The 27662-nt window shown below is 40.5% G+C and overlaps 1 protein-coding gene across 8 annotated transcripts in view; it reads left to right on the top strand.

Moving 5' to 3' along the window:
- Positions 1–25379, top strand: part of COG3 (component of oligomeric golgi complex 3) — a 78990-nt gene extending 53611 nt beyond the window's left edge. For 4 of the 8 annotated variants that reach the window (XM_036456457.2, XM_045588666.1, XM_036456456.2 and 1 more), the window contains 7 exons: positions 7302–7422; positions 9835–9923; positions 10027–10161; positions 15112–15187; positions 21340–21467; positions 22245–22343; positions 25194–25379. In XM_036456457.2, coding sequence (XP_036312350.1) covers positions 7302–7422; positions 9835–9923; positions 10027–10161; positions 15112–15187; positions 21340–21467; positions 22245–22343; positions 25194–25223 — 678 coding nt within the window. In that variant the 3' untranslated portion in view covers positions 25224–25379. Of the gene's footprint in view, positions 1–7301; positions 7423–9834; positions 9924–10026; positions 10162–15111; positions 15188–21323; positions 21468–22244; positions 22344–25193 lie in introns of those variants that run through there. The other 4 variants (XM_036456458.2, XM_036456459.2, XM_036456460.2 and 1 more) reach the window with 4 other exon arrangements.
- The last annotated feature ends 2283 nt before the right edge of the window (positions 25380–27662 follow it).

Here is a 27662-nt window from a genome sequence, read left to right as displayed (position 1 = left end):
TTCATTATTAAATTTTTTTCCAAGAAGAAAGTTTTGCAAAGAACGAAACAAATGGTAATCGGAAGGGGCAATATCAGGAGAATATGCAGGTTGAGGGAGAACTTCCCATTCCAACTGGCGCAGTTTTTCAGCAGTGATTCTTGCAGTATGCGGTCGTGCGTTATCGTGGTGAAGAATTACGCCCTTCCGATTAATCAGCGCCGGTTCTTTTTCTCTTAAAGCTTGGGCTAACCTTTCCAATTGGGCACTATACACTGCACTTGTAATGGTTTGGTTAGATGGTAAAAGTTCATAATGAAGAATTCCTTTAAAATTCCACCAAACACACATCATCACTTTTTTCGTATGCAAGTCAGGTTTTGGCGTGGGCTGCGGAGCCTCATTTTTGTCCAACCATTGAGGCCGCCTTTTCAAATTAGCATACAGCACCCATTCTTCATCTCTGGTAACAATGTGCTCTAAAAACGGCAAACGGTTTTGACGAGAGAGGAGCGAACTGCAAATTGTGACTCTTTGATTACGGTTGTTGTCGGTCAACTCATGAGGAACCCATTTTCCAAACTTTTGGATTTTGCCAAGTGTACGCAATTGATTGGAAATTGTTTTTTGTGAACAATTTAAAGTTGTCGCAAGCTCTTGTTGGGTAATTTGAGGATTTTGCACCAAAAGAGCTTGAAGAGCTTCTTGATCAAAATTGGACACACGGCCTCGACCACTCTTGTCATCTAACGAAAAATTTCCCTTGCGAAATTTCTCAAACCAACGCTGGCATTTTCTGGCGCTAACTGCATCTTGACCAAGAGCACTACAGATGTTTTTTGCAGCCTCACTTGCTTTTCTTCCTAATTGGAACTCGTAAAGCATGCAGTGCCGAATATGCTCTTCATCCGCCATCTTCTTAGCCCTAGTTTTGCAACAAAAACCAAACCAAACAAACTTTTTCAAGCAAAACTTGTTAATTGCACTTCACACGTTCTGTAGATACCACGTGTTTGAAGGTTATGTCAATACAAGTCAACGCCAAGCAAGATTTTAAACAAATGTTTAAAAACGACATTAATTATTACTAGACCCAATACATTTAAAGGCATTTTGGCAGGAGGATTTCTTTGATTAATGACTTAATTTTGAGAGAAGCTAGTATTTCATTATAGTGGTAAATAAAGATGATACTGTGTAAGAGAACTCTTAAGTTTGCTAAAGCATCAAAAATAATAATATAGGTTATAAATTCTGTAGTATAAAAGATTCTTTTTAAAGCCTTAGTAACTGGGGAGGTGCTGGATTGCTGTTTTCCTTAGAATACCAAAATGGGGTTTTCAAGTAAATATAGCAAATTACTAGTATAATAATACCTACGATGATGTTTTATTTTACACTGGTGTTTTAAATACAATAGTTTAAATAGCCTCACTTGGAGGAAATCAGCCAGTTACTTTGGAAGACAGGCTTTTGTGGCTTATGGGCTATTGGATAGAATTCATTGCTGTGACTTTATGGCTTATAGTTTTAATCAGTAAGGGATCTGGGGCTGAAAACGGCTGCCATGTGCCTCATCCACGGCCCCTGCGATTTTTCCCCAGAAGTACAGCATGGCTGAAAGTGTTGTTCTGCTAACTCTTCACCTAAAATGCCGCTGCCTACGGGAGGGAGCTGTGGGGCTGTTTCCAGCTAAGATTTCTGCTTGGAGTGTTCAAACCTTGTTAACCTTTCTGGTCTTTCAGATTTATAGACTTGATTTCTAATTTCAAGGCTTTAGACAAATTTAAAAAAGTATCTTCTCACAAAAGAGATTGGGACCTAGTAGTTAGACAAGTTCTATCTTTGTTTGTGACCACTATGTTCTCCCATTTGTGGAATGGAGAAGGACATGGCATGTTGATATGGGCACTACAGGAGGATGGAAAATTAAGTTATAGACAGGCAGGTTTAAGTTTTTAAAAGTATTTCCAAGTCTGATTTTGTTAATCCTCACCAGAATATATTTCCCATAGATTTTAGAGAGAGTGGAAGGGACAGGGGAAGAAGGAGGGAGACACATTGATTGGTTGCCTCTTGCACATACCCCAACCACAGCCAGGGATTAAACCTGCAACCCAGGGATGTGCCCTTGTCTGGGAATTGAACTGTGACCCTTCGGTATGCTGACCAATACTCTAACCACTTAACAACCCTGGCCAGGGCCATATTTTTTTATAATAGGTGAAATATACATAAATATGTAATGAAAACATACATTAGAAAAATGTAACATTGAAAGCTTGTGAATGACTGAATTTTTCCTCCCTTCCCCTACACTTTTATTTAACTTTTCAAATTTTCTACAATGAGCATGCATTTATTGGATCAGTAGGGGAAAAAGTCCTAATTTTAAAAAAGTTCATATGCTTATGTCCTTTTGTACCTTTTTTTTTAAGGGAGGCTAAGAGCCTTTCGATTAGTCAGTCTTTGCCCTCATTGCCAGTAATATCTCATTCTGTTTTCTACGTATAATAAAGAGTGTAAGTATGTATGAGGGAGCCCTCAGTTTGGTAAGCATTAGCTAATTTATTTTCATGGCTGAGTTTGTATACTTTTGCCTTTCAGCTTTTTAAAAAATGAGTTTATTTGAGCCAAACAGATGATATAAGTCAGGGAGTAAGTTCTCAAATGCTCTGAAAAATAACAGTTTTGCATTCAAAATTAAGGAAGGTATGTCAGGGAAGATTACATGGAGGTGGGAGGAAGCAAGGTTAGGTTTGGATTATAGGACAGAAGATTATTTGCTCTCTTGAGGGTGGTTACATCTTAGAAAGAGGGGTCTGGAAAGAGGCATTGTAAAGTATGTTCATCTGGATTCACAGAAACAAGGGACAGGACTTTAAGGCAAAATAAGCCTTTTAGTAAAGAAGTTGTATTCCTGGGGCATAACTACCCATTATGACCTTCCTGGATAGGATTTTAAGATCAGATTTCCATTGAACCCCCCTTTTTTGTCCACAGTTCCCCCTTTTGGTTATAAATCAATCCGAAAGTTGTATTGATGACCAACCTTTTGGTTGGATAGTGTAGTCTCACAGTGCTAGGAAGGGTCATTCCTAAGAAGGCTCAGTATCGATGTGCTCTTATTGACTATTGGGGATGAGGCAATACCATAATCATGGGCCGAATTTTTCACACAAAAGGGAAGGACAGTTAAATGGAAAGTAGTTAGGTCATATGAGCTTCATTGTGAATAAAACGCTGGGTCATTTCTATTCTGTGAACTCTCATGTTTGAGTTTTGCCTAATTGCCAAGTTCTGTCTATATTTCTGTATTAGGCATCTATTGTAGTATAACATTTACATAAGCCATGAAAAGAGTATAACAGTGATTTTTTAAAGTTACTTTAATATCTAAATATTTTTTAAATTGTTATCAGAGAGAAGAAGGGAGAGGGAAGAGAGATAGAAGCATTAATGATAAGAGAGAATCATCAATCGGCTACCCCCTGCACGTCCCTTACTGGAGATTGAGCCTGCAACTCAGGCACATGCCCTGACTGGGATTTGAACTGTGACCTTCTGGTTCATAGGTCCATGCTTAACCACTGAGCCATATCGGCTGAGCTTAACAGTGATCTTATTATACACGTTCAGTCATCATAACAGTTTAACTACATATACAAAAACACAAAGAACAAGTATAACTTATTATTATTACTTTAAGTTCTTACCTGAGGATATTTTTCCATTGAATTTTAGAGAGAGTGGAGGAGAGAGGGAAAGACAGATAGAAATATTTATGTGAGAGAAGCACATCGATTGATTGCCTCCTGCACAAGCCCCGACCGGGGCCCCAGGCCAGGGAGGAGCCTGTGACCGAGTTACGTGCCCTTGACCAGAATCGAACTTGGGACCCTTTGGTCCACAGACCAACACTCTATCTATCCACTGAGCCAAACCAGCTAGGGCAAGTATACCAGTAACTGTTATTATGACTAATATCATTAGCATACAAGTAGATACAATGAAGCAAAATGGATCCTGAGTTCAATATCAATCAGTAGGTGTACAGGTCTTGTTGATGTCTTGGGATAGCTGTCTATCTCTGATGTTAGTGGCTTCTCATCCTTGAGGATTCTTTGATGTGCGTTGTAGGTGGAGGCGAATGTCAGAGATGGGATAAATTCTCTTCCAGCGAGATTGAAGAGTGTCTTTTATTTGATGTTCTTTCAAAAAAACAATATCTAAATCTTTGTCTCCTGGAAGCTCACTGTGAAAGGAAGCCATTATTAAGTTGACATTTTCTTTAAGTGACTCTATCAAACCTTGGCAATAGCGTAAAATGTCTCCTTTCAGTGTCAGCTCATAGGTTCCTTCATTTGAGTTCAGCTTAAATGCACAATGATGCATAAAGGATTATAAAAAACAAATAATGGGGTTTCCCTGGGAGCTGGGAAAAACCAACCAGCTCTGTGGGTTTCCTATATTCTCAACTACTATTTAATTTATAATCATTGTTTACCTATACAATATGCCCTAGGGGTTTTTCATCAGCTATTTTACAATGTTTCTCATACAATTTAACTTAAAAAAACAAACCCTTTGAGGTGTTCCAGGGGCCCTTCTGGTACACTGCAAAATTATTCCTATGTATATTGAGATTTTAACCCTTAAAACCTCAATTTCTAATGAAAATTAAGAAGTAAACAATTTGCATTCTTTAACTTAGCAGATTTATGAGGACATTTTATAACCTCTAGAAACATATTTCATAAATATCAGTGTCAGTTATTAACATGGACTTAATTTTGTAAAGCCCAGGTAAAATAAAGACATGTCTGTTTTACTTAAACCAACAAACTTAAACTGGCTTTTATTTACTAAGAATTAATTTTAGATATTAATTTCTAAATGCATTTTCCCTTGAAAAGCATTTGAATTATTTTCTGTATTTCTGAGAATTTTAGAATACCCAATCCCTACAAGCACTTGCTTTTAAGTCGATTTTAACAGTACCATTTGGAGGTAGAAAATTATTTCACATTTACTACATATATAGACATACATAGACAGACACAGACAGAGAACAGTTGGACCCAAGTTTTGTTTTGGAGAAACTTAACATTTCTATCTGCCCTTAACAAGTCAAGTTCCAAATGACCTTTCCTCCCCTTTTGAAAAATATGTTTTTATTGACTTAGAAAGGGAGAGAGAGAGAAACATTGATGAGAAAGAAATATCAACATCTATTAGCTGCCTCCTGCATGGCCCCCATAGGGACTGAGCTTCCACCTGGGATGTGCCCTGATAGGAAATCGAACCAGCAACCTCTTGGTTCATGGGTCGATGCTCAACCACTGAGCCACACTGGCTGGGTCCCCTTTTAAAACAGCACAGGCATTTTAATACCTCAAAGGAATGGGTTGACACCTAAATGACATCACAGGTTGAGTCATTTATGTAAATCCTCTTTTTGATGCTTTGAGAGACCAATTTAATGTGCTATTCTTTCTACACATTAAAGAGACCATTCTTTCTGCCTAGTTTCCTAGCCAGCGTTTTCTAACAGTGAGTGCGAAGGATTAGAAGTATCAGAGGATCCTCTTGATGTCTTAGTATTAACAGGAGGCTGACTGTTGTGGGACTTGGCCTCAGAGGCACGATTTCTCCTGTTAATTTTTGTTGTGTTTTGTTTGTTTTGTTTTTATTAATCCTCACTTGAGATTTTTCCATTGATTCTTAGAGAGAGTGGAGGGAGGTGGGGAGAGAGAGACATTCATGTATTGCCACATTGACTGGTTGCCTCCTAAACAGATTGAATCTGCAACCCAGCTTGACTGGGAATGGAACCTTTGACACTTGGACCAATGCTCTAACCACTTAGAAACACCTGCCAGAGCTGGTTTATTTTTTTTTCTTTTTTCAAAAATATGTTTTTATTGATCTTTTAGAAAGAGAGGAAGGGTGAAGGATAGAGATAGAAACATTGATGGCAGAGAAACATCCATTAGCTGCATTCTGCATGCCTCCTACTGGGGATTGAGCCTGCAACTTGGGCATGTGCCCTGTATACCTCTTGATTCATGGGTTGACCCTCAACCACTGAACCATTCTGGCTGGGCTTTAAGGTTTTTTAAATCTTCACCCTAGGATATGTTTTTATTGATTTTAGAAATATAAGGAGGAAGGGAGGGAGGAAGGAAGGAAGGGAAAGAGATAGAGTAACACCAATCAGTTGCCTCCTGTATGTGTTCTTACTGGGGATTGAACCTGCAATCCAGGTATGTGCCCTTACTGGGAATCGAACCTGTAACCTTTTGGTGTATAGGATGGTGCTCCAACCAGCTGACCCACCCAGCCAGGGCTCCTCTGTTAATTTTGAGATCTGTAAAGTCTGAACACACATCTATGAAAAATGCCCTTATGTGCACAAGTACAGGGAATATCGCTGTAGGGGGTACTTTACACTCTAGAGGAAAATTTTCTCACGCAGCACCACAAAGTTTATTACTCACCTAAGAATACCCAAGCAAAGGCCAGAGAGAGGTTAACAGATGCTGCGAGAAGCACGGCTCTTTCCAAGGCACAGGGCCTTGTATTTGAGGAGGAGCAACCAGCCTTGCTCTTGTTTTATAGTGACTCTTTTCTGAAGTGAGAGCTATGATTATTCACTCTTTGGGTCAAGCTTTGAGAACTAAGGGTGAGTCACAGACTCTTGTGGATGGATCCAGAGAGGACAAAAGGAGATGCAGAGACTTTCTGGGGTTTGGGTAGCCAGTGCTCTGTTGGTGGCAGGATAATCTGAAATGGCAAGCCCAAATCATTGTACGTTTGGAGGCTCCTTTTGTACTTTTGTATAAATATGATTATTTCTGATGTTCTAGATTTTGAAACCACTTTGACCAAATAGTGAAAGCAGTGTTACTGAAGAGAAGCTAGAAAGGCACAAGAGGACAGAATTGTGCTCACACTTAGAACTTTTATTTTACTTCCTGCTCTGTGCTGTTAGGCTGCGTGTTCTCTTCTGCATTTGCACCAAGTTAAAATAGGTTTGGCTGCTCTTTCTGTGTTGCTTTACAACCTTCTTTCAGATTTACTTCCTAGAGCTGGTAACAGTGTTAGTAACAGTTTGCAGCAAGATATTTCCAGATAATTTTAATCTGGATAATATGGGGAGAATTCATTGCACAACAAAGGAGTGTTGGCGCCATTAAGTTATGTTAAGAGTAAAAAGGTTAGGGCCCATAAACTTAGGTTAATATGAATTAACAACGTATGTATTTTATGTTCATATTTTTATTTAATCTGTGATAATATCCATTTTCTGTCTTATTTAGACTCAGATTGATGGACAACTTTTTTTAATAAAGCATCTTTTGATTCTTCGTGAACAAATTGCTCCATTTCACACTGAATTCACCATTAAGGAAATTTCCCTGGACCTCAAGAAAACTAGAGGTACTTTATTGTCCTGGCTGGCACAGTTGGGTGTGTTCAACCTGTCCAAATGTATCAGCACAGGTTATAGGTTTATTTTATGTTCATCTGCAATTTTTTTGCATGCTGTGCTTGCTAAGCATGTCACTTGTTTATACTAAACTGAGCATCCTAATTACATCTAACTTGCTGTATTTCCTTTATGAAGGGAACTATATCTGAGCATTTCCATTTGTAATATATCATTACCTCTCTTAGACTCTGCCACGTACTACCATAACCAGTTAAAAAATGGAAGGTCAATATAACAGCTACCTACAGTGTCAGCTAATTGGGATGGCTTTAAACATTGAGTTTGTCAGTCCATTAAAATTCAGAAAGCAGCTGGGTAAAAGGGAAGAATATTTATCTGAGTCTGAAAGAGTCAGGTTCTGTTCCTGGCTCATCATTTCCTGGCTCTTGCGTGATCTTGAATAGGTGTCTTAGCTTTCCTATGCCAGGTAAATTGAGCATAATCCACATATCATACCTTTACCAGGTTACCAAATCAATTAAGATCATTAAGAATGAATGGGCTTTGTAAGCTTAAGGCGTTTAATGTAAGTGGTGTTATTGTTAAATCGGTTGGTTGTTAAGTAATGCAGATAGGGTCTTTGAGTTGCTAATATAGGATCATATTGGGAAAGATGCCTCATCTATCCTAATCATTTGTCTCTGAATTAACAAGTGATGATTTCTAAAAGATCAAAGTAGTTATTTTCTAAGATGTTGATCTTAAGCAGTGAAGAGTATACCACACGTATCCTTCATTTTTCTTAATTACTTACAAAATTATCTAATCATTATCTTTTCTTAATAATTTTCAAGAGAATTCAACTCTAATGACTTAAGCCATTCATTTATGCAATGATGAACTTCTCTCTTATGTCTTGGGGGAATTGAGAAAATTCAGCCACTCAAATTATTTTCTGTATTCTATGGTTCAGTGGAACTTCAAATATACGATTTCCAAGGGTCGTAGTAGGACGTTCCCTAATGACTGTTTATAAATTAGTAGACTGTATTTAACTCACCTGGGAACCAACGTGGTCTTACCATGATTCATATTAAAACAGTTGGTTCTTTTTCTTAATGCTGTCTTCTTTCCACCACAAAGAATGCTCTTTGGTTCTGCTGGAATTTGGATAGTAAACTTGCATTTTATTTATATATTTGGTCTTTTTTTTTTTAAACAGAAGCCCAATTTTCTGGTTTTTATCCTCAGAGAATGCATAAATTTTCTAGAGCTTATTCTCATCAGAAGCTTCTGTCTCTCAACCATTCTAGTGGATTTTCTTCTTTTCAGTGTGAGATGTGGGAATAGTGCTCTTAACCTTGAAGAATGCCAGGCGCTGAGTCCTTACTTTATTTTAGTGGTGGGCTAAAGCAGGGCTGACCTACTTTCTTGCACTTTTTAAAATTCATGATTTGTTGCTGCTGGGTTCTAGTATAGATCCACTGAGGTGTGAGAAAATGAAATATCCTAAAATTTTGGCAAATATTGATTTAAAGTATGTTTTCTCTACAGTATATGTAATTCTACCATATGCTGATTTGATTCTGTTTATTGCAGACACTCGGTCAGGTGTCTTGTAGGAAAGAGAGCAGACACAAAGAGGCATTTACTAAATAAAGCCTTACTCTGAACACTGGATCTGATAGCGAGGTTCTTTCTCAGTAAGATCAGGGTCAGGGCAGTAAAACCACAGTTGGAAGCATTGCATGCTTTGCTTTCTCCAGTCTGGCAAAGCAAAGCAAAGCAAAGCAAAGCAAAAAAATGGTCTTTTCTGACTATCCCTTAATAATACTTGCTCTCTTTATTTTTAAGCCTCTAACCTTTCACGACTAATGTTATATCTTATTGCATTTGAACATCAATGAGACCTCGATTAATAATTCATATAGATCTAGTTTGCCTAGAGGTTAAGGGGTAAATATGTCCTTTTGGTGTTTTCTTTCTGGCTGACACATTAATTTATTCACTCTGCTTCAAATGAATAAATTTCTGTGCCAGCCAGGATCTTACAAAAGAAGTCGGGTAAGTATATGAATATTTAAAAAACAAACAAACTATTAATCATTGTAAGAGTAAAGCAGCGAAATTTTCAGATATCGATTACCATTTATCATTTTTATTTTTTTCAATTAGTGAATAATTAAGTTTAATAGTCATTTTGCACTTCTGACTTCTAGAAAGTTACGATATGTGGGTACCGTGGCCATCTTGGCACCAATCTCAATGTCATAGTGGAGATGAATTGGTGAAAACAAAACTGTTCTTGCTTTGTGGTAATAGAGAACTAGTGTGTATCATTAACACTGAAACAGTAACTCAGTAACAGTTTTTCTTTTGAAATTGTACATATTCACTGGATGAGTAATTTTGTTTCATAGATGCAGCATTTAAAATCCTGAACCCTATGACTGTTCCAAGATTTTTTAGGCTGAATAGCAACAATGCCTTGATAGAGTTCTTGTTGGAGGTAAGAAGGAATCTGTCTCATTTGTGGTGGGAGATAAGTGGCATTCTTTACATATCTGGTAATTTTTAAGTGTGTAAAAGCAGGAGGGAATTGTCTCTTTTAGGGCACTCCTGAGATAAGAGAACATTATCTTGACTCTAAAAAAGATGTAGATCGTCATCTGAAATCGGCCTGTGAACAGTTCATTCAACAGCAGACCAAGCAGTTTGTAGAGCAGCTGGAGGAGTTCATGACAAAGGTATAGACCTTGGTGCATATTTAATAAAGTAATTTTGAATTCTTTCCTAGATTTCCTTTTCGATTAATCACTCTCTTGTGAAACTCTGGCAGAAAGAGATAGTAAGCCCAAGTCTTAATGATTTCATCTAGGACATCACCTTGTTTCTTTCTTTTTAAATGTATTTTATTGATTTTTTTACAGAGAGGAAGGGAGAGAGATAGAGAGCTAGAAACATCAATGAGAGAGAAACATCGACCAGCTGCCTCTTGTACACCCCCTACCGGGGATGTGCCCGCAACCAATGTACATACCCTTGACCAGAATCGAACCTGGGACCCTTCAGTCCTCAGACCGACGCTCTACCGCTGAGCCAAACCGGTTTTGGCACCTTGTTTCTTTTTATACAAGCTTTTTGCTTTGAACTTTTAACTAAGAACTGCTTCTAGCAGACCTGCCTATGTTCTGTTGTCCACATTGAGAGCATCTGCATGTGGTCTGGGACTCACTTTTCCTAGACGAGGACCTCATGGCAGTCCTGCTGATCAGGGTTTCCTATTAAGTGGGTGAACTATTTTCCTCTGTCTTACATGCTATTTCTCCCTTCCCTTTGCACGGATAACTGAAAATTGATTTTGTATCATTGCATTGTCTTTTTTGTTGTTGTTAATTCTCACTGGAGGATATTTTTTCCATTGATTTTTAGAGAGTGGAAGTGGGATGGGGAAGAGGGAGGGAGGGAGAGAGAGGGAGAGGGAGAGGGAGAGGGAGAGGGAGAGGGAGAGGGAGAGAGAGAGAGAGGGAGGGACATCGTTGTGAGGGAGACACATTGATTGGTTGCCTTCCTCTTGAGTCCTGACTGGGGTTGAGGGTTGGGGATCACACCTGCAACCCAGGTACATGCCCTTGATCAGGAATTGAACCCGAGACCGTTTAGTGTACAGGCAGATACTCTAACCACTTAGCAGCATCGGTCAGGGCGCATGCATTGTTAATCACCAGATATATGAGTTTATAATCATCTGTTTATCTCTCTGTCTCCTAGTTAAAATACATTATCTAATGCCAGCCACTAAAAATTCAGATCATGACTATTTTGACTTTCCTGCTCCAGTCTAATCACTAAAAAAATTTAAGTGTTACCAAAGACTTTCCTCATAAAAATGTTTAAAAAGTCTTGAAATTAACAGTAATTTATTGAGCCTTTGCTGCTTGTCCAGACTTTTATTAGAAAACATCATAAAAAGAATAGAAGTATCAAAGACTTTTCTCTCAAATTTACTTAACTAAGTCTTAACTGGGAGACAAGATGTATCTATGAAATGACCAGAAGATAGCAGAGCAAATTGTTCATTACTTACTTGTTGCAAGCATCAACACTAATACCTGAGCCTGTGATAAAAACAGAATAGATTAGTTTTAAAAAACAATAATTACCAAAAAAGCAAATACAGAAATGTTAAACCAGTCAAACTACTCTATTTATCGTTGGGGTATGTTACTGTTTAGTGGATTTTAGTCTAATCATGTTAAGTATTTGGAGAAAGAGAGAGTTTTCTACCCTGTAAATTTAAAAAGAGATGGTGGAAATGTTTTTCCCCTAGGTTTCAACTTTTAAAAAGTGGTACAAGTATTGATACTTCGTAATTTATTCATAAGTCGTCATAGTTTTTATTAATATAAAACCAGCTTGTAGATTATAGTTTGTACAGGAGGGGGCAAAAGTAGGTTTATAGTTGTTTGTATGGAAAATAATACAATAATTAACAAATAATAATACAAAAATAACCTATTTTGTGTACTCACAGCTATAAACCTACTTTTGTCCCACCCTGTATTTTTGGGAGAAGATCCCACATTAATACTGGTGGGAAATATTGTAGATGAATATTTTGCAATAATAGCAGCAGAGTGAAACTTCCCATAGAAAGAAGTTGATTATGATGAAATCTAGGGTTAAAGGGTTTTTTCTAGAAAAGTACAGTTTCCTTGAAATAAAGAGAATGAAAATTGACTGATGTGATCCTCCAAGCTGACATTAGTATAAGTTTGATAAATCTGGTAGAACTACACAGTTGTACATTTTAAAAGACTCTGGACATGATGAACATTTTTTAAACATTAGAGGCTTATGTAGAAACTAGAGGCCCAAAGCATGAACATTCGTGCAAGAATAGGCCTACCTTCCCCTGGCAGCACCAGCTTCCCTCCCGCACCCAGGACCTGGGCTGCTTCACTCCTGCTACTGCCAGGCACCCGGGACCCACGCTGCTTTGCTCCGGCTGCCACCGCCACCTACCAGGGGTGTGCTCCGAGCTGTGCTGTGGCCACTCAGAGCACGCCCCCACCCCTGGTGTGTGTCTGCTGGGGCTGGGGTGGCATGCAGACCCCTCCCCCCCCATCTGTGCGTGCAGCTCCTCCTGAGCCGTTGTGAGGCAGCCTCCTCTGAGCTGGTCATGAACGTTATGGCATCCTGGCCTAATTTGCATATATATATATATATATATATATATATGTATGTATGTATGTATGTATGTATGTATTTCAAGTCTGAATTATATAATGGTTCTCCATGGACATACTGCGTGTTTATAGTTGGGGCCTAAATACAGCTATGCTGGTCATGCATCTCCTTTTTAAAAATTTTTTTTATTGATTTTAAGAGAGAGAGGAAAAACAAGGGAGAGAGAGAAACATTGATATGAGAGTGAAACATCGACCAACTGCCTCTTGCACGCCCCCTACTGGGTATCAAGTCTTAAACCCAGGCATGTGCCCTGAGTAGACATACAACCAACTGAGCCAGACCAATAAGGGCTCATGTAATATTCTTTTTAAATTCTCCTCACTGTGGGATTTGTGAGTGAAAGGCCCTCCTCTAATTGTCACTGAGAAGACAATTCATCCCCTCTTCTCATTCTATGATGCCTAATTTTTCCTTTTCCAACCCTGGCCCTTCACTGCTCCTTAATGAGTTTCCAGTCAACATATTTAGTATAGGACTGAGCATCCCTTTTATGTTATCTTACTCCAAATTTAGGTCCCTTTCTCTGTCCTGTTGGCATAGAGTGAGTCAGAGGTAAAGATATACACTATATATACAGGCATGTCCGCATATGCATACACATACACATAAGCATAAAATGTAAGCACTGGAGTTCACACAGATATATGTGATCATTTAAGATGTGGCTTCTTAGAATTTGTGGAGCAAATGGTTACTTTTTCCTAGTGAGTGTTGTATTAAAAAACTTTAAAATAATTTTTAATTTTTTATTAAAAATTTATTTTTATTGATTTCAGAAAGTAAGAGAGAGGGAGAGAGATAGAAATATCAGTGATTAGAGAGAATCATTGGTTGGCTTCTTCCTGTACGCCCACATTGGGAATTGAGCCCACAAACCAGGCATGTGACCTGACTAGGAATTGAATCGACTTCCTGGTTTGTAGGTCAATGCTCAACACTCCTGCCATGCTGGCTGGGCTAAAATGATTTTTAAAAGCAAATCTGTAAGTGAAATTTTTTGTGCCTTTTTAATTATAGTTGGCATTTTATAAGGCAACCATTGCTTGTACCTTGATAAATGATTATAAGAAAAACAGCATCCATAGGTAAAGAAAGGAAACAGTATTTCATCTTTCATTTGGATGTATGCTTGTGGGTCTCAGATTAACCATTTGGATTTAAGTCTCATCAACAAAATGTCCTCAGCTTGTTTTAAGCATGGACAGATTTTATAAATATACTAGAGGCCTGGTGCACGAGTTCATGTTCCAGTGGGGTCCCTTGTCCTGGCCTGCGGGATCGGGTTGAAACTGGCTCTCAGATATTCCCCAAGGGGTCCTGGATTGTGAGAGGGCTGAGGTCAGGCCGAGGGACCCCAGTGATGCATGATCAGGGCTAGGAAGAGATGTGGGAGGTGGGCCAGCTGGGGAGAGACCGCAGGAGGGCTCCAGGACATGTCTGGCCCCGTCTTGCTCAGTCTTGATCGGCTGGACCCCAGCAGCAAGTAACTTACCAGTTAGAGCGTCTGCCCCTTGGTGGTCAGTGCATTATCATAGCGACTGGTTGACTGCCCCTTGGTGGTCAGTGCACATCATAGCTAGTGGTTGAGTGACCTTAGCATATCATTAGCATATTACACTTTGATCGTTTGAACACCGGACAACCAGGCATTTAACGTATTAGGCTTTTATTACATAGGATTTGGGCTTGCATAGTAAAATAAAATGTGTAAGTGTGTAGAATACATTTTTAGGTTGTCAGAAGACTTATTTAAAAAAAAAAAAAAAAATATATATATATATATATATATATATATTATTTCAGAGAGAAAGGAAGAGGGAGAGAGGGATACAAACATCAGTGATGAGGGAGAATCAGTGATTGCCTCCTGCACTTGCCCCCACTGGGGATCAAGCCTGCCACCTGGGCATGTGCCCTGACCTGAAATCAAACCATGGCCTCCTGGTTCATAGGTCAACACTCAGCCATGAATAACACTGGCCAGACTCATTATATTTTAACTGAGAGGCTTAGTGCACGAATTCATGCATGGGTGGAGTTCCTAGACCTGGCTGGTGATCAGGGCTGATGGGGGCTCTCTCGCCCTATCTGGGTCATGGGTGTGGGTGAACTGGATTCGGGGCTGTCAGAGCCTCAGTAGCATGCTAACCAACGGCCAATTCTGCGAGGAATCAGGCTCCTTCCTTTCTCCTGTCTGGGTCCAGGTTGCAGGTGAACTGGATTCAGGGCTGTCAGGGCCCTAGCAGCAAGGTCTGGGTCAGTGTGCTTCATAGCTACCTGGTCGTCAGGTTGTTCTGGTCGTTCAGTCATAACAGTAGTTTAGGCTTTTATATATATAGAATATATATAGTTAGGTTCGAATAGTGGTATGTATCTTTTGAGAGAAGTACTAGTTTAATTTGTCATCAATGAAATGAAACTTTTTTTTTGGTCTCTTTTACTAGGTTTCAGCATTAAAAACAATGGCCAGTCAGGGAGGACCCAAGTACACTCTCTCACAGCAACCGTGGGCACAACCAGGTATTCACATTTTGCTATCTGGGATTTCTTTTTTTTTCTTTTTTTTTGGATATTGATTAATTTCCATTTATATAGTCCTTGCACTGACAGCTTGGAGTAGGTTTCCTACTCTTACTGTAGTTTGGCTTAATACAATATGTAGTTTCAAGCTGACAGGTCTTTTTTTTGGCCACCACTATCTGCATTTCAACAAGCATTTCAAGGAAGGAAGGAAAGATTTTACACACATACACACACACACACACACACACACACACACACACACAGTTAAAAGTAAAATGTGGCTTAGATGGAGTCACTGAGGCTGCTGGTTTCTATGCAACCACTTTTCATTGTGTTACACAGTTTTGAAGTTTTGATGAAAATACTGAAGATGACAGTATAAAATTATAGAATGATTTTCAAGTATTATAAAGGAATGTGGTACATTATTTTGTTCATCATTTTATGCAAACCACTTCTGTTCAGTGTTTTAGAGTTTGAGAAAAATGGTAAAAATTGTAGTGTCAGTTGGAAGTGGGCAGATATGATTGAAATGTTCTCAATCTTACTCTTAAATGTACATTTTTATGTGTGCTAGAAGATTATTTTTGTTGTTTTTTATCTTTAGCATTAGATATTACACATTTAAAATCATGACTAACTTTGTGAGTTATTTTAGGTACATTTTGTGATATTTTAAGTTGCCATTAAACCTGAATAAATATTTTTGTTAGATGATATATTTGGCTGTCCCTTGGCTTATACCGTGATAGTGATTCTCTGAAACTAAAAAGGCAAAATGGCAAAAATGGCAAAAAAAAAAAATCAGTGTTTTAATTGGGGATAATCTGTGTCCAAATTGGTAGGGAAGCTTTTTGCTCAATGTGAGGGAGATCCGAAGAATGATTCTGGTTTAACATCTATAGAGAATTGGCTGTTCATAAGCATATAATCTAGAATTAGGTTTTTAATATGATTGATTTTCCACATAAATGAATGTTGTGTCTGTCATGTGTTTTTTTGGGGAAAAAGAATTGATGCCATTCTAAAATTTTCATAATTAATTAACTAGAGGCCCGGTGCACAGATTCATTCACCAGTGGGGTCCCTGAGCCTGGCCTGTGCCCTCTCGCAATCCGGACCCCTCTGGGGACGTCAGACTGCTGGTTTCGGCTCAATCCAGGGCCTGCCCTGCAGGGATTGAGCCAAAACCAGCAGTCTGACATCCCCTGAGGGATATAGCGGGCGAAGCAGCAGGCAGCCAGGGTGGAGCCTGAGCCTGGGCTGGGCCTCACGCCACTCCTGCTCATCCTGGCCCCACTGTTCCCACCACCACGGCCACACTGTAGTGCTGCTGCGGAGGCAGTAGAGGCTCGTGCCGCCACAGTTGCACTTGCCAGCCGTGAGCCTGGCATCTGGTGCCCATCAGTTAGCTGAATGGTGCTTCCACTGTGGAAGCACACTGACCACCGGGGGGCAGCTCCTGCATTGAGCGTCTGCCCCTTGGTGGCCAGTGTGTGTCATAGTGACTGGTTGACCAGTTGTTCAGTCGTTCAGTCGCTTAGGCTTTTAAATATGTAGACTAGAGGCCTGGTGCATGAAATTTGTGCATTGAGGGGGTTGTCCCTCAGGCCAGCCTACACCATCTCCAATCTTGGACCCCTCAAGGAATTGCCTGTTTAGGCCAATTGAGGGGGACCACGCCTGCAAGGGAGGGCAATTAGGGGCAATCAGGCCACTAGGATTGGGCCTAAACAGGCAGTCAGACATCCCTCTCACAATCCAGACTTTTGGCTTCCAACTGCTTGCCTGCCTGTCTGCCTGCCTGATTGCCCCTAACTGCTTCTGCCTGCCAGCCTGATCACCTCCTATCCACTCCCCTGCCAGCCTCATTGATGCCTAACTGCTCCTCTGCCAGTCCGATTGCCCATAACTGCCTCCCCTGCCGGCCTGGTCATCCCCAATGGCCCTCCTCTGCAGGCATGGTCTCCCCCAACTGCCCTCCCCTGCCAGCCATGTCACCCCCAACAGCCCTCCCCTGTAGGCCTGGGCCCCCCCACGGCCCTCCCCTGCAGGCTGGGTCTCCCCAACTGCCCTTCCTTGAAGGCCTGGTCCCCTTCCAACTGCCCTCCCCTAGAGGCCTGGTCACCCCCAACTGCCCTCCTCTGCTAGCCTGATCACCCCTAACTGCCCTCTCCTGCTGGCCTGATTGTCCCCAAATGCCCTCCTCTGAAGACATAGTCCCCCCCTTACTGCCCTCCCCTAGAGGCCTGATCACCCCCAACTGCCCTCCTCTGTCAGCCAGGTCACCTCTAATTGCCCTCCCTTACAGGTGTGGTCCCCCTCAATTGTCCTCCCCTAGAGGCCTGGTCCTTCCACCTGCCCTCTCCTGCTGGCCATCTTTTAGTGGCCATCTTGTGTCCACATGGGGGCAGGATCTTTGACCACATGGGGGGTGGCCTTCTTGTGTGTTGGAGTGATGGTCAATTTGCATATTACCCTTTTATTAGATAGGATGCCTCATGCTAATTAACTAATTAATTAAAATATATTTTCATTAATTTCAGGAAGGAAGAGGGAGAGAGATAGAAATATCATTGATGCGAGAGAGTCATTGATCAGCTGCCTCCTGCATGCCCCCACACTGGAGATCTAGCCCACCACCCCGGGGCATGTGTCCCAATGGGGAATCGAACCATGACCTCCTAGTTCATAGGCCTCTGCTCAACTACTGAGTTCATTCCAGTTGCGCTGCCTCATGTTAATTTAAAGTTGAATTAGAACTAAGAAGTTGAAACAAGTAGCTCTATATCTCTTAGGAAGATTTGTAAATGTAGAGAATTATCAATTGTACAGAAAGGAAGACAGGGTATTATTTAAAAAATTTGCAGTGTGAATTTTGTTGATGTCAATATAAGTTTGCATTGATTTGCTTCATTGCAAGTGGACTTTGTGACATGCTTTCGGCCTTCCATTTATTGTATGAGCTTGGGGTTTTTGCCACCTTACTGAAGGACAGAGAGCATACTTGGTGCCGCAGTACATTTTGTCAGAAGAGAATACTGGAAATTCTAACCATGGTTGACTTGGTGGCGACCACTTGTTTGACCCCTCACAGTCAGGAGCAGACTTGTTAGTGCATTATTCAGCATTGTTCTAGAAAGAGTTCTAATCATTTTTGGATTAATTGGGCGAAGGTTCAGTCACTTACAGAGCTTATCTCAAAATAGGAGCTGATTTTATTTTGCGTGTTTAAGTAAATGAAACTCGTGGGTGTAATCTTTCTTCAGATAGATAGAAACCAACAGTAGGCCCTGGCATATTTATGTTTAGTGTAGCCATGCCCGGGGGCTTGATGCATAGTGCCCTTTGGAAAGGTCCTTTCCTCAAGTGGAATCTGAATAGAACCCCCCAGTGTTGGGGTGTTGTGCTCTTCAGCATCAATAGAGTTGTCACTGAAAGACAGAAAAACAGATCAAATAGGGCTTGCTGCTTTGTTATTAACCCATTTTGTTTTTTTCTAAGTGAGGAGATCTTGGCAAATGATAGGACTTCAGTTTACCTACTTGTATCTTCTGACAAGCCACTGGGGCTGGCGGTGGAGTTGCTTTTCCTTGCTCTGTAATACAAGAAGCCCACACTTAAATATCAAAGATGGGTTTTGTAGCTTTTGAGATGAGAGCATCAAAAACAATTGAGGGGGTTGTTCTGAGCCTCTAGGAACCCAGCGTTACTGGCTCATGCAGATCGATCAGGTTACAGAATTCATTTCATGATAAACTCCCAGGAGATCCAGTTATAAATTAGGATGTCATTTTGTTAATTTACTCTGGGAAATACGTCTTGTTAGGAATTGGAGGATACAGTAGTCCCCTTTATCCACCAGGGATACAGTCCAAGACCCCCCAGTAGATGCCTGAAACCATGGATAGTATAGAACCCTGTAAATTCTGTGATTTTTCCTACACATACATGCACTTCATGGCTTCTTTTTGGCATATCCAAATTAGCAGCATCACTGCAGGTAAAATAAGGGTTACTTGAACACAAGTGTTGCCATACTGCAAAAGTCAGTCTGATAACGGAGACAGCTACTGACTAGCAAGCAAATACAGCACAGATATATTGGACAAAGGGGTGATTCATGTCCTGGCTAGCATGGCGAGAGTTTGTCACATTTGGTGTGCAATTTAAAACTTATGAATTATTTATTTCTGGAATTTTCCATTTAATGTTTTTGGACCAAGGTGGACTGAGGGTAACTGAAATGTGGAAAGTGAAACCTCAGATAAGGGAGGATTACTGTACTTTATTTACTAGTGGATGACGGTGTCTGTTTCCCAGACACACCTTTTGGTGATCAAGGGCTCTGAAAGCTGCCTTAGTGAACCTTGAAGTGTGTTAGTAATGACAGAACCGGAGCCTGTGGAATTAAAGGTCTTAAAGGAGCTTTCATGTATTTTATAAAAAATAACCCTTTTCTGGATTATTTGTTCTTCTTGAGTGCATTGGCACTTTCCTATCCTGCTCTACCACAACCGTCCTCAATTAAAAAAAATAAAGTTTTTTTTTATATGATATAAAATTTGAATTGTGAGAAAGTATAAAATGAAGAGTAATTCTATTCTTCACCTCCAAACTAATCTCAGAAGTAACCATGAGTAATGATTTCCTCCCATTATTATTATTTAAATATATTGATTTCAGAGAAGAAGGGACCGGGAGATAAAAACATCCTCTATAATAAAAGCCTAATATGCAAATCGACCGAATAGCAGAATGACTGGGGGAACAACTGGTCGCTTATGACACACACTGATCACTAGAGGGCAGATGCTCAACACAAGAGCTGCCCCCAGCCTGCAGGCCCCAGGCCAGCCAAGGTGGGTGCCCAAGGGGGCAGGGCTGGCAAGCGGGCAGGGCCAGGCTGGCCAAGGCAGGTGCCAGCAGGGGCCCCTCGATCGCCCACCGGTTATCTCACAGATCGGCCCTGGCCAGGCCTAGGGACCTACCCGCATATGGATTTTGTTCACCAGGCCTGTAGCCATGATAAGAGAATCATTGATTGGCTGCCTCCTGCACGCCTCATGCTAGGGATTGAGCCCACAACCTGGGCATGTGCCCTGATTGGGAATGGAAACATGACCTCCTGATTCATAGGTTAATTTCAACCACTGAGCCACACCAGCTGGGCCTCCCCATATTATTTATGTATATGTTAACTTATATGGACCTAAAACATGTTGTATAAATAAGATTATATTTATTCTTTGCATTTTTAACTTACTCTGTAGCTTGGGTCCTTTCTGCACCAACCTGTCCAGCTATATCCATTCAGTTTAATGGATGCACAGAATATATCCCTGTAGCACAATTTCTTTTAATACTTTTATTAATGGTACTTAAGTTATTTTTAGTATTTTTATTTTTCCATACACTCTTTAAAAAATGTCCCTGTTCACACATATTTTATTTTGTGAGTACATCCGGGATAAATTTCTATCAGTAGAAAGGTTAAGTGAGAGAGTATGTGTATTTTTTATTTTGCTAGACATTGCTCAGTATCCCCCCAAAGAGATTAAACCAATTTGTACGGCCATCATCAGTGGATGATGGTGTCTGTTTCCCCATACCCCTGTCAAATGTGGATATTCACAATCTTAATTTTTGCTAATCTGAAAATATATTAATATGCATTTCTTTAATTATGAGTGAGGTTGAGCATCTTTGAATTATAAATCAGTTTTTTTCCTTTGTAGCTTTCTGAATTTTTAGTTCCCATTCAGTGTATGTGTATATTTTCTGAATGATCTTGTAAGGCAGAGAGCATCTCTTACTGTGAGTCAGTTCTGCAGATGAATAAATTCATTTACCTTAGCGCTTAATCTCCAAGTTCCAAAGGCACCCACCACATTACAGCCCCAGTGAATTCCTGAAGCGTGCCAAGGAATTCTTTTTGCTACCTTAGCCTTAGGATTTTGTATTTAGAAGATTATTAATGTTTATAGAGTTTGAGATTAAATTTGATAAACAAACAAGAAAAGTGAAAGAATTCTTTGGGGAATTTAAGAGTCTTTTCTTTTGTTATTTTTCTCTTCCTATATTCCCCTCTGAATTAAAATGGAAATGTTTCTTCTTTTGTGACACAAATGAGGTTAATTTCTTTCCAGCAAAGGTCAGTGACCTTGTGGCAAGTGTCTACAAGACCATAAAAGCAAAGCTGCCTCAGACCTTGAGAAGTATGTCATTGTACCTATCCAATAAAGATACCGAGTTCATCTTGTTTAAACCTGTTAGGGTGAGTATCATGATAATTTATTTGAATGTTGGCCAGTCTCTTCAAGTGTTCTGGCCTTGTCTACCATTTTCTTCTTCTGTAGATACTTAAAAATAGTATAACTTCCTGTTGGCATACTATTCTGGTGAAGTTAACTAATAATCCCTGTGATTCTTGAAAGGTTTACAAGTGGCATTTGTCTGATTATACCTCCCATCCCCCTCACGTTGTCACTGAAGTACTTTCTCCCTAAAAGTAGAAGTTAGTAAATAAATACATAAATAAATAATTAGACCTTCACATTGGATGTGTAGCCCAACACTTGAAAGAACAGCCTTTAAGGGATCACACCTGTGTTACTGATGAGTAATGGAAATAAATGGCTTGTAGCAGCCACTAAGGTATTAAATGTCAGAGCAAATTTAGAACTCAGAACTTCTAGCTCTACTTTGGGCTCACATCCTTACCCAATGCGTGGGCTGATTTTTAAAGTACAGTTTGTGTCTAGGAACTTGATTGTCTTTTGTTAAGAAATTGTTGCTGAAGGTTCTCTGGGGGCAGGACTTGCTATGGTTTGGTTTTTCCAGGAAACATTCTATGACAAGTCTTACTTGGGTTGTGCTAGCATGTGAAATATTAAGTGCAAATTATGCCTTTGGTAATCCCATAAAAAATACATTTCCTCCACTTGTTTTGGCAATTATCATTACGATTTAACTTCCTTAGTACTGCATGTTTAAGACTGCTGTACATGTTTTTAGTGACTCGCTTAATATGATTGCTTTTTCTCTTTCTCAGAATAATGTTCAGCAAGCCTTCCAGAAGCTCCATGTTTTGTTAAAGGAAGAGTTCAGTCCTGAAGATATCCACATCATTGCTTGTCCTACTATGGAACAGGTAATCCATAGTCTGAAGATTCTTGTTATTTAGTTGTTTGAGTTAATATTGTACAATATTTTATTCTGATGAGCAAGAGTTTAAACTTTGTCAAATATTTGGTGATGGTTTTGTAACCAGACAAATAATGGATCAATGCTGCCTGTCACTACTCAGCTGATTAAGCAGAGACAGGGTTGAGTCATAATGAGTGTCTATTCCAATATTGCCGGCAGCATGGGAGAGTAGCAGGTTATCAACAAAAATCGGCTCTGCAGCTCACCATAGGCCAGCTGCTTATATTGATGGAAGTACAAAGGAAAGTAGGCAAAAGGGCAAATTGGCAGTTTACAGATATGCAAAAGGACAGGGGATCTTCAAAGGGCCTCATATATGCAAGGGCTGGGGTTACATGGGAAAATAGCCGAATGAGCAGTTAATAGGTAAGTAGCCTGGAGATTTGCAAAAGCATGCAGGTATGCAAAAGGTCTGGGGATCTTCAAAGGGCTGGTGATTTTGGTTTCTGGCTCTGGTTTTTACAATACCGTATTTTTCGGACCATAAGATGCTCCGGACCATAAGACGCACCAGTTTTTAGAGAAGGGAAATGAAGAAAAAAAGATTCTGAAACAAATAGTGTCCGAAAATATTTTATGTGCATTAAAACCCAACGTTACAGTCATAAACACATGTAATCAACCCTGTAAAGTAAACAGCAGCATTTAGAACCATTTTAGAGCCGGGCAAGCACACAGAGACCACACAGAGCCGGGCAAGTAAAAAAACTTTTTTTTAAAGTATATGTGTAGGCTATATTTGGACCATAAGACGCAGGGACTTTTCCCCCCCACTTCTGGGGGGGGGGAAAAGTGCGTCTTATGGTCCGAAAAATACAGTAGTTGTTAATCTTTCCATAATAATGGGCAGCTCCAAATGGGGTGGGGGCGTGGGCTGCATTGCCAGGTGAGCTCCCAGGTCCTGTGTGCAGCTGCCAGCCAGGTTAGAACGTGCCTTCTTTAATCAGAAGCCCTAGTGTATGGCAGTAGAGACAGTTCCTGGCTTATGATAGTTCAATTTATGATTTTTTGACTTTACGATGATGTGAAAGTGATATGCATTCAGTAAAAACTGTACTTGGAATTTTGAATTTTATTTTTTCCTGAGCTAGTGTTATGTAGCACGATACTTTCTCATGTTAATGGTCAGGGGCAGAGGGCCACAGCTCCGAGGTCATGAGGGTAAGCAGCCGATGTTGTACCGCAGGCACTGTGTTAAATGCGTTTGCTCAGCGTGGGCTAATGTAAGAATTCTGAGCGCGATGTAAGAATTCTGAGCGCGTTGAAGGTAGGCGAGGCTAAGCTGTGATGTTTGGTAGATGAGGCTTACCAAATGCATTTTCAACTTAATGATATTTTCACCTTCAGTGGGCTTATCAAGACATAACCCCATTGTAAGTAGAGGAGCATCTGTACAAAATACTTTTGCAACTTTATTTTATAATTTCAAACCTGCAGGAAAATGCAAGAATGGTAGAATGGTAATAAGGAATTTAACTCAGCTGTTCAGTTTCCCCCGTTTGCTTTATCATTGTTGCTTTCCTCTCCCTTGCCCCTCTTTTTAAGTCATTTGAGAGGAAGTTGGGAGACACTGTGCTCCTTTATTTGGAAATATTTCAGTGAATGTCTTAAAAAACGAGGAATTCTCTTACTCTGCCCTCCCACAATGCTCAAAACAGGAAATGTAACATTGATACTGTCATCTAATCCATATTCAGGGATCCAGCCCAGTTGCTGCTGCTTATCACAGCTCTTTAGTTTCTCTTAATTTGGAGCAGTTCTGTAGCCTTTTTGGCTTTCTTTGCCTTGACAGGCCAGTTGTTTTGTAGAATGTCCCTCAATTTGAAGTTGTCTTTTTTCTCATGGTTAAATCCAGGTTTTATATGTTGGTCAGGAAAAACAAAGAGGTGATTTTGTGTTCCTTGCACTGAATTATGGGGTTATTTTATTTTATTTTTTTAAATATTGATTTTAGAGAAAGGAAGGAAGAGGGAAAGAGAGAAACATCACGTGAGAATGAAACATGGATTGGTTGCCTCCTGTACGCGCCCCACTGGGGATTAAACCTGCAACGTAGGTTTGTGTCCTGACCAGGAATCAAACCCACGCCCTTTAGTGCACAGACAACGCTCCAACAAATTGAGCCGCACTGGCCGGGAAGCATGATTATTTTGATTATCAAAACAGTTTATACTTTATGGAAGGGTTCACTGCTCTGTTCATTTAATTGCAAGTCTTGCTAGGGCCTGGGTGACAACTTGCCATGTGCAGCCTGTCATTTCCCCTTTGTCACCAGGAGGATTTCTCTGGCTTTTTGGCAGGCTCTTGTGTCACAACACCCTTACTGAGTGGTCAGGGCGCTCCTGGGTTCAGTAAGATGAGCGTGTAAGCGGCAATTCACTTGTCATGCCTATTCTTATGCTTTTGAGAGTCATTCAAAAATTTGTCATTCATACAACTCTTCTGAAAGCACACTCTGCATAGAAAAAGGTAGAGTTGATTATTTAGGTGTATTTCTGTCCCTTGTTAGTGTTGGTCTGTAGTTTTTTCTGTCGTCCTCGTTGGATTCTGAATGAGTTGAGGGTGTGGATTAGGTGATGTGTGTGACTCCCCATAGGCCTCCATCAAACCCAGTGCCCAATGGCAGCTCCAGCAATCAGATCAGCATCGCAGGTCCCGTTCATACCTTACAGCCATGGTACCTGGTCTCTCAAAAATCTTAGACTTTTCCTCTCATTCTGTTTTTGGGGCTCTAAACAACGTTTCCGTGGTATTCCACAGCAGAACTAATGTTGCCTTTCACTTTGCTTTTCAGCTGAACCTCTTACTATCAGTTTCTAAATAACCAGACCGGTCCGGCGGTGCTTGTAGACGGTCTGTCCAGGAGCGGCTGAGAGCCAGGCTGCAGGACACTTGAGGAACTGTACGTGGGCCTGTCCCCAAGAACCACTCCAGCGTGCTACTTACCGCTGACTGCAGGATGAAATACAAGCAGAGGGTTCAAAATCTGTTTCCCTTGTAAAAGCATCAAAATGCCAAAGATTAATCTGTGAGCAGCAGCACTTGCCTCATTAAATGGCCTCAAGAAATGTAAGTTTTTAAGAGGTAACCATGATGAGCACACGGTGAAATGGTTCTTAACAAAAGATGTGCAATGAAAATAGGTTGCAATAGATAGTGTAGAGAAGAACTTTATGGAAATACTGCTAATTAGGAAGCTTCTAAGAGTAAGGTTTCTTAAAGCGTGAAACACTGCAACACTTTTAACCACTGAGCATTCCACAGTGATTATTATTTTTTTACTTCTGGAAATGTTATTTCTACATTCAATATAATGTTTCTCCTGTCACTTTGAAATTTAGTTTGGAGTAGATTGGATGCTTATGAGAACACATGCTGCTTTTCTGGGAGTTCAGGGTGTTATCTCCTGTGTTTAAAAAAATACATTATTACTGGAGACCCAATTCGTGTACGGGTGGGGTCCGGCCGCCCACCCTGATCGGGGCGTTTGGGGCTGGGCTGGCCAGGAGAAGGGGCTGTGGGAGGTTGGCTGCTGGCCCTGTCCAATCAGGGCTGGGCTAGAAAGGGATAGAAGGGGGCTGCCTGGGGGGAGGGGCCACGGGAGGTTGGCTGGCCGGCCCCGCCCCTGATCGGGCCAGATGGCTGGCTGCAGTGCACATCATAGCTACTGGTCATTCTGGTCGTTCCAGTCACTGAGCGTTTATATATATAGTTATTTTGTTAATCCTCACCAGAGGATATTTTTTCCATTGATATTTTTTTTTAGAGAGTGAAATGGAGTGAGAGGGGGAGGCAGATAGGGGGAGAGGAACATTGATGTGAGAAAGATATGTTATTCGTTTGCCTCCTACATGCTCCTGAAATGGGGCTGGGGAACAAACCTGCAACCCAGGTACATGCCTTTGACCAGGAATTGAATGCATGACCCTGTGGTGCACGACTGATGCTCTATTACTGAGCCACACCAATAGGGCTCTATTTTGGGAAGGTAAAATATCATCATTATTATTGAATTTATTGGGTTGACATTGATTAACAAAATCATACAGTTTTCAAGTGTACAACTCTGTCATGTCATCTGCACACTGCATCGTGTGCTCACCACCAAAATCAAGTCTCTTTCTGCCACCCTTTGCCCTCCCTTTGCCCTCTTCTACCTCCTCCCTCCCCTTTTCCTGTGTTTTTGATGTGTTAGTTTCAGAGTCAGGGACCTCAGGGAAGGTCCCAGTGTCTGTCTTCCTTGAATTGCAGAGGGTTGCTGCCTGCACATGTGCATTATCTAGTGCGAACTTTTATGGCACAACAGCCAGTGTTTGTGCCTGGGAGTACCATCATGTGTGCTAACCGTACACACAGGAGATGAATAGCATATCTCTTGCATGCAGGTCGAGGTTACCAGCCTTCTGTACACTGCCTTCAGGTTTAGTAGTGCTTTTATTCAGTGGTTGTGCCTGTACCTGCTGCAGCAAATACATTTTACTAACAAAGACAGGGAGGATGAAGATGGCCCACCCTTAGCATCTAACACACTATATCAGGGATCGTCAAATACATTATGCACTTCTATGAATTTTCCTACAAATACCTATTTCCTGAGTGGGTTGGTTTTGCCTCTGATAGTCAGTGCAGCCTGCTTTTTAGATTGAAAGGGATTTTGAGCGTTCACACACTAGCCTAGAGAGGGTGTTCTGGAATGTGGCCAGCAGACCTCATTCTGCATGGCTGGCAGGCTTTCTCATCCCCTTAAAGCCCACCGTGTGTAGGTTGGTTACATGTCTGTCATTTTAAACAGGTCACTCGTTTTTCAACTCAGTTTAGGTTAGTGATGTATGTTGCTTGATAGGGCTGTATTTTGGGAAGGTAAAGAAGATCCATATTCATTCTTTGACATGAAATGAATGAAACAGGAAGATTGAATCTATTGTACTTCCATTTACTATTTAAAATACATGTTTAATGAAATATACTGTAAAATACCCAGTTTTGTGTATTATGTTGTATATATGATTTTTAAAAAGCCTTTCCAAAGAAATAAGGGCATGATTAATGTACTATACTATGACTGATGTAATTTGATGTACAGAGCAGTATGTGTTATTAAGGATCAAAATATTTGGCAGCACTTGATCTTGTGTTGAATCTTTTATTTCTGAAACAAACACCTTACAAAGTGCTGAGTAGGTGGTAGTGGTCCAACTTGTTTGCTAAATGATTATTTGTTTAAACCTGTACAGTTTCAAGAGTTTACTTATACAAAGAATGT

The sequence above is a fragment of the Pipistrellus kuhlii genome, unplaced genomic scaffold (assembly GCF_014108245.1).
Source record: "Pipistrellus kuhlii isolate mPipKuh1 unplaced genomic scaffold, mPipKuh1.p scaffold_m20_p_3, whole genome shotgun sequence".
In the NCBI taxonomy this organism is placed as follows: Eukaryota; Metazoa; Chordata; class Mammalia; order Chiroptera; family Vespertilionidae; genus Pipistrellus; species Pipistrellus kuhlii.
This window is presented reverse-complemented; position numbering and strand designations above follow the sequence as displayed.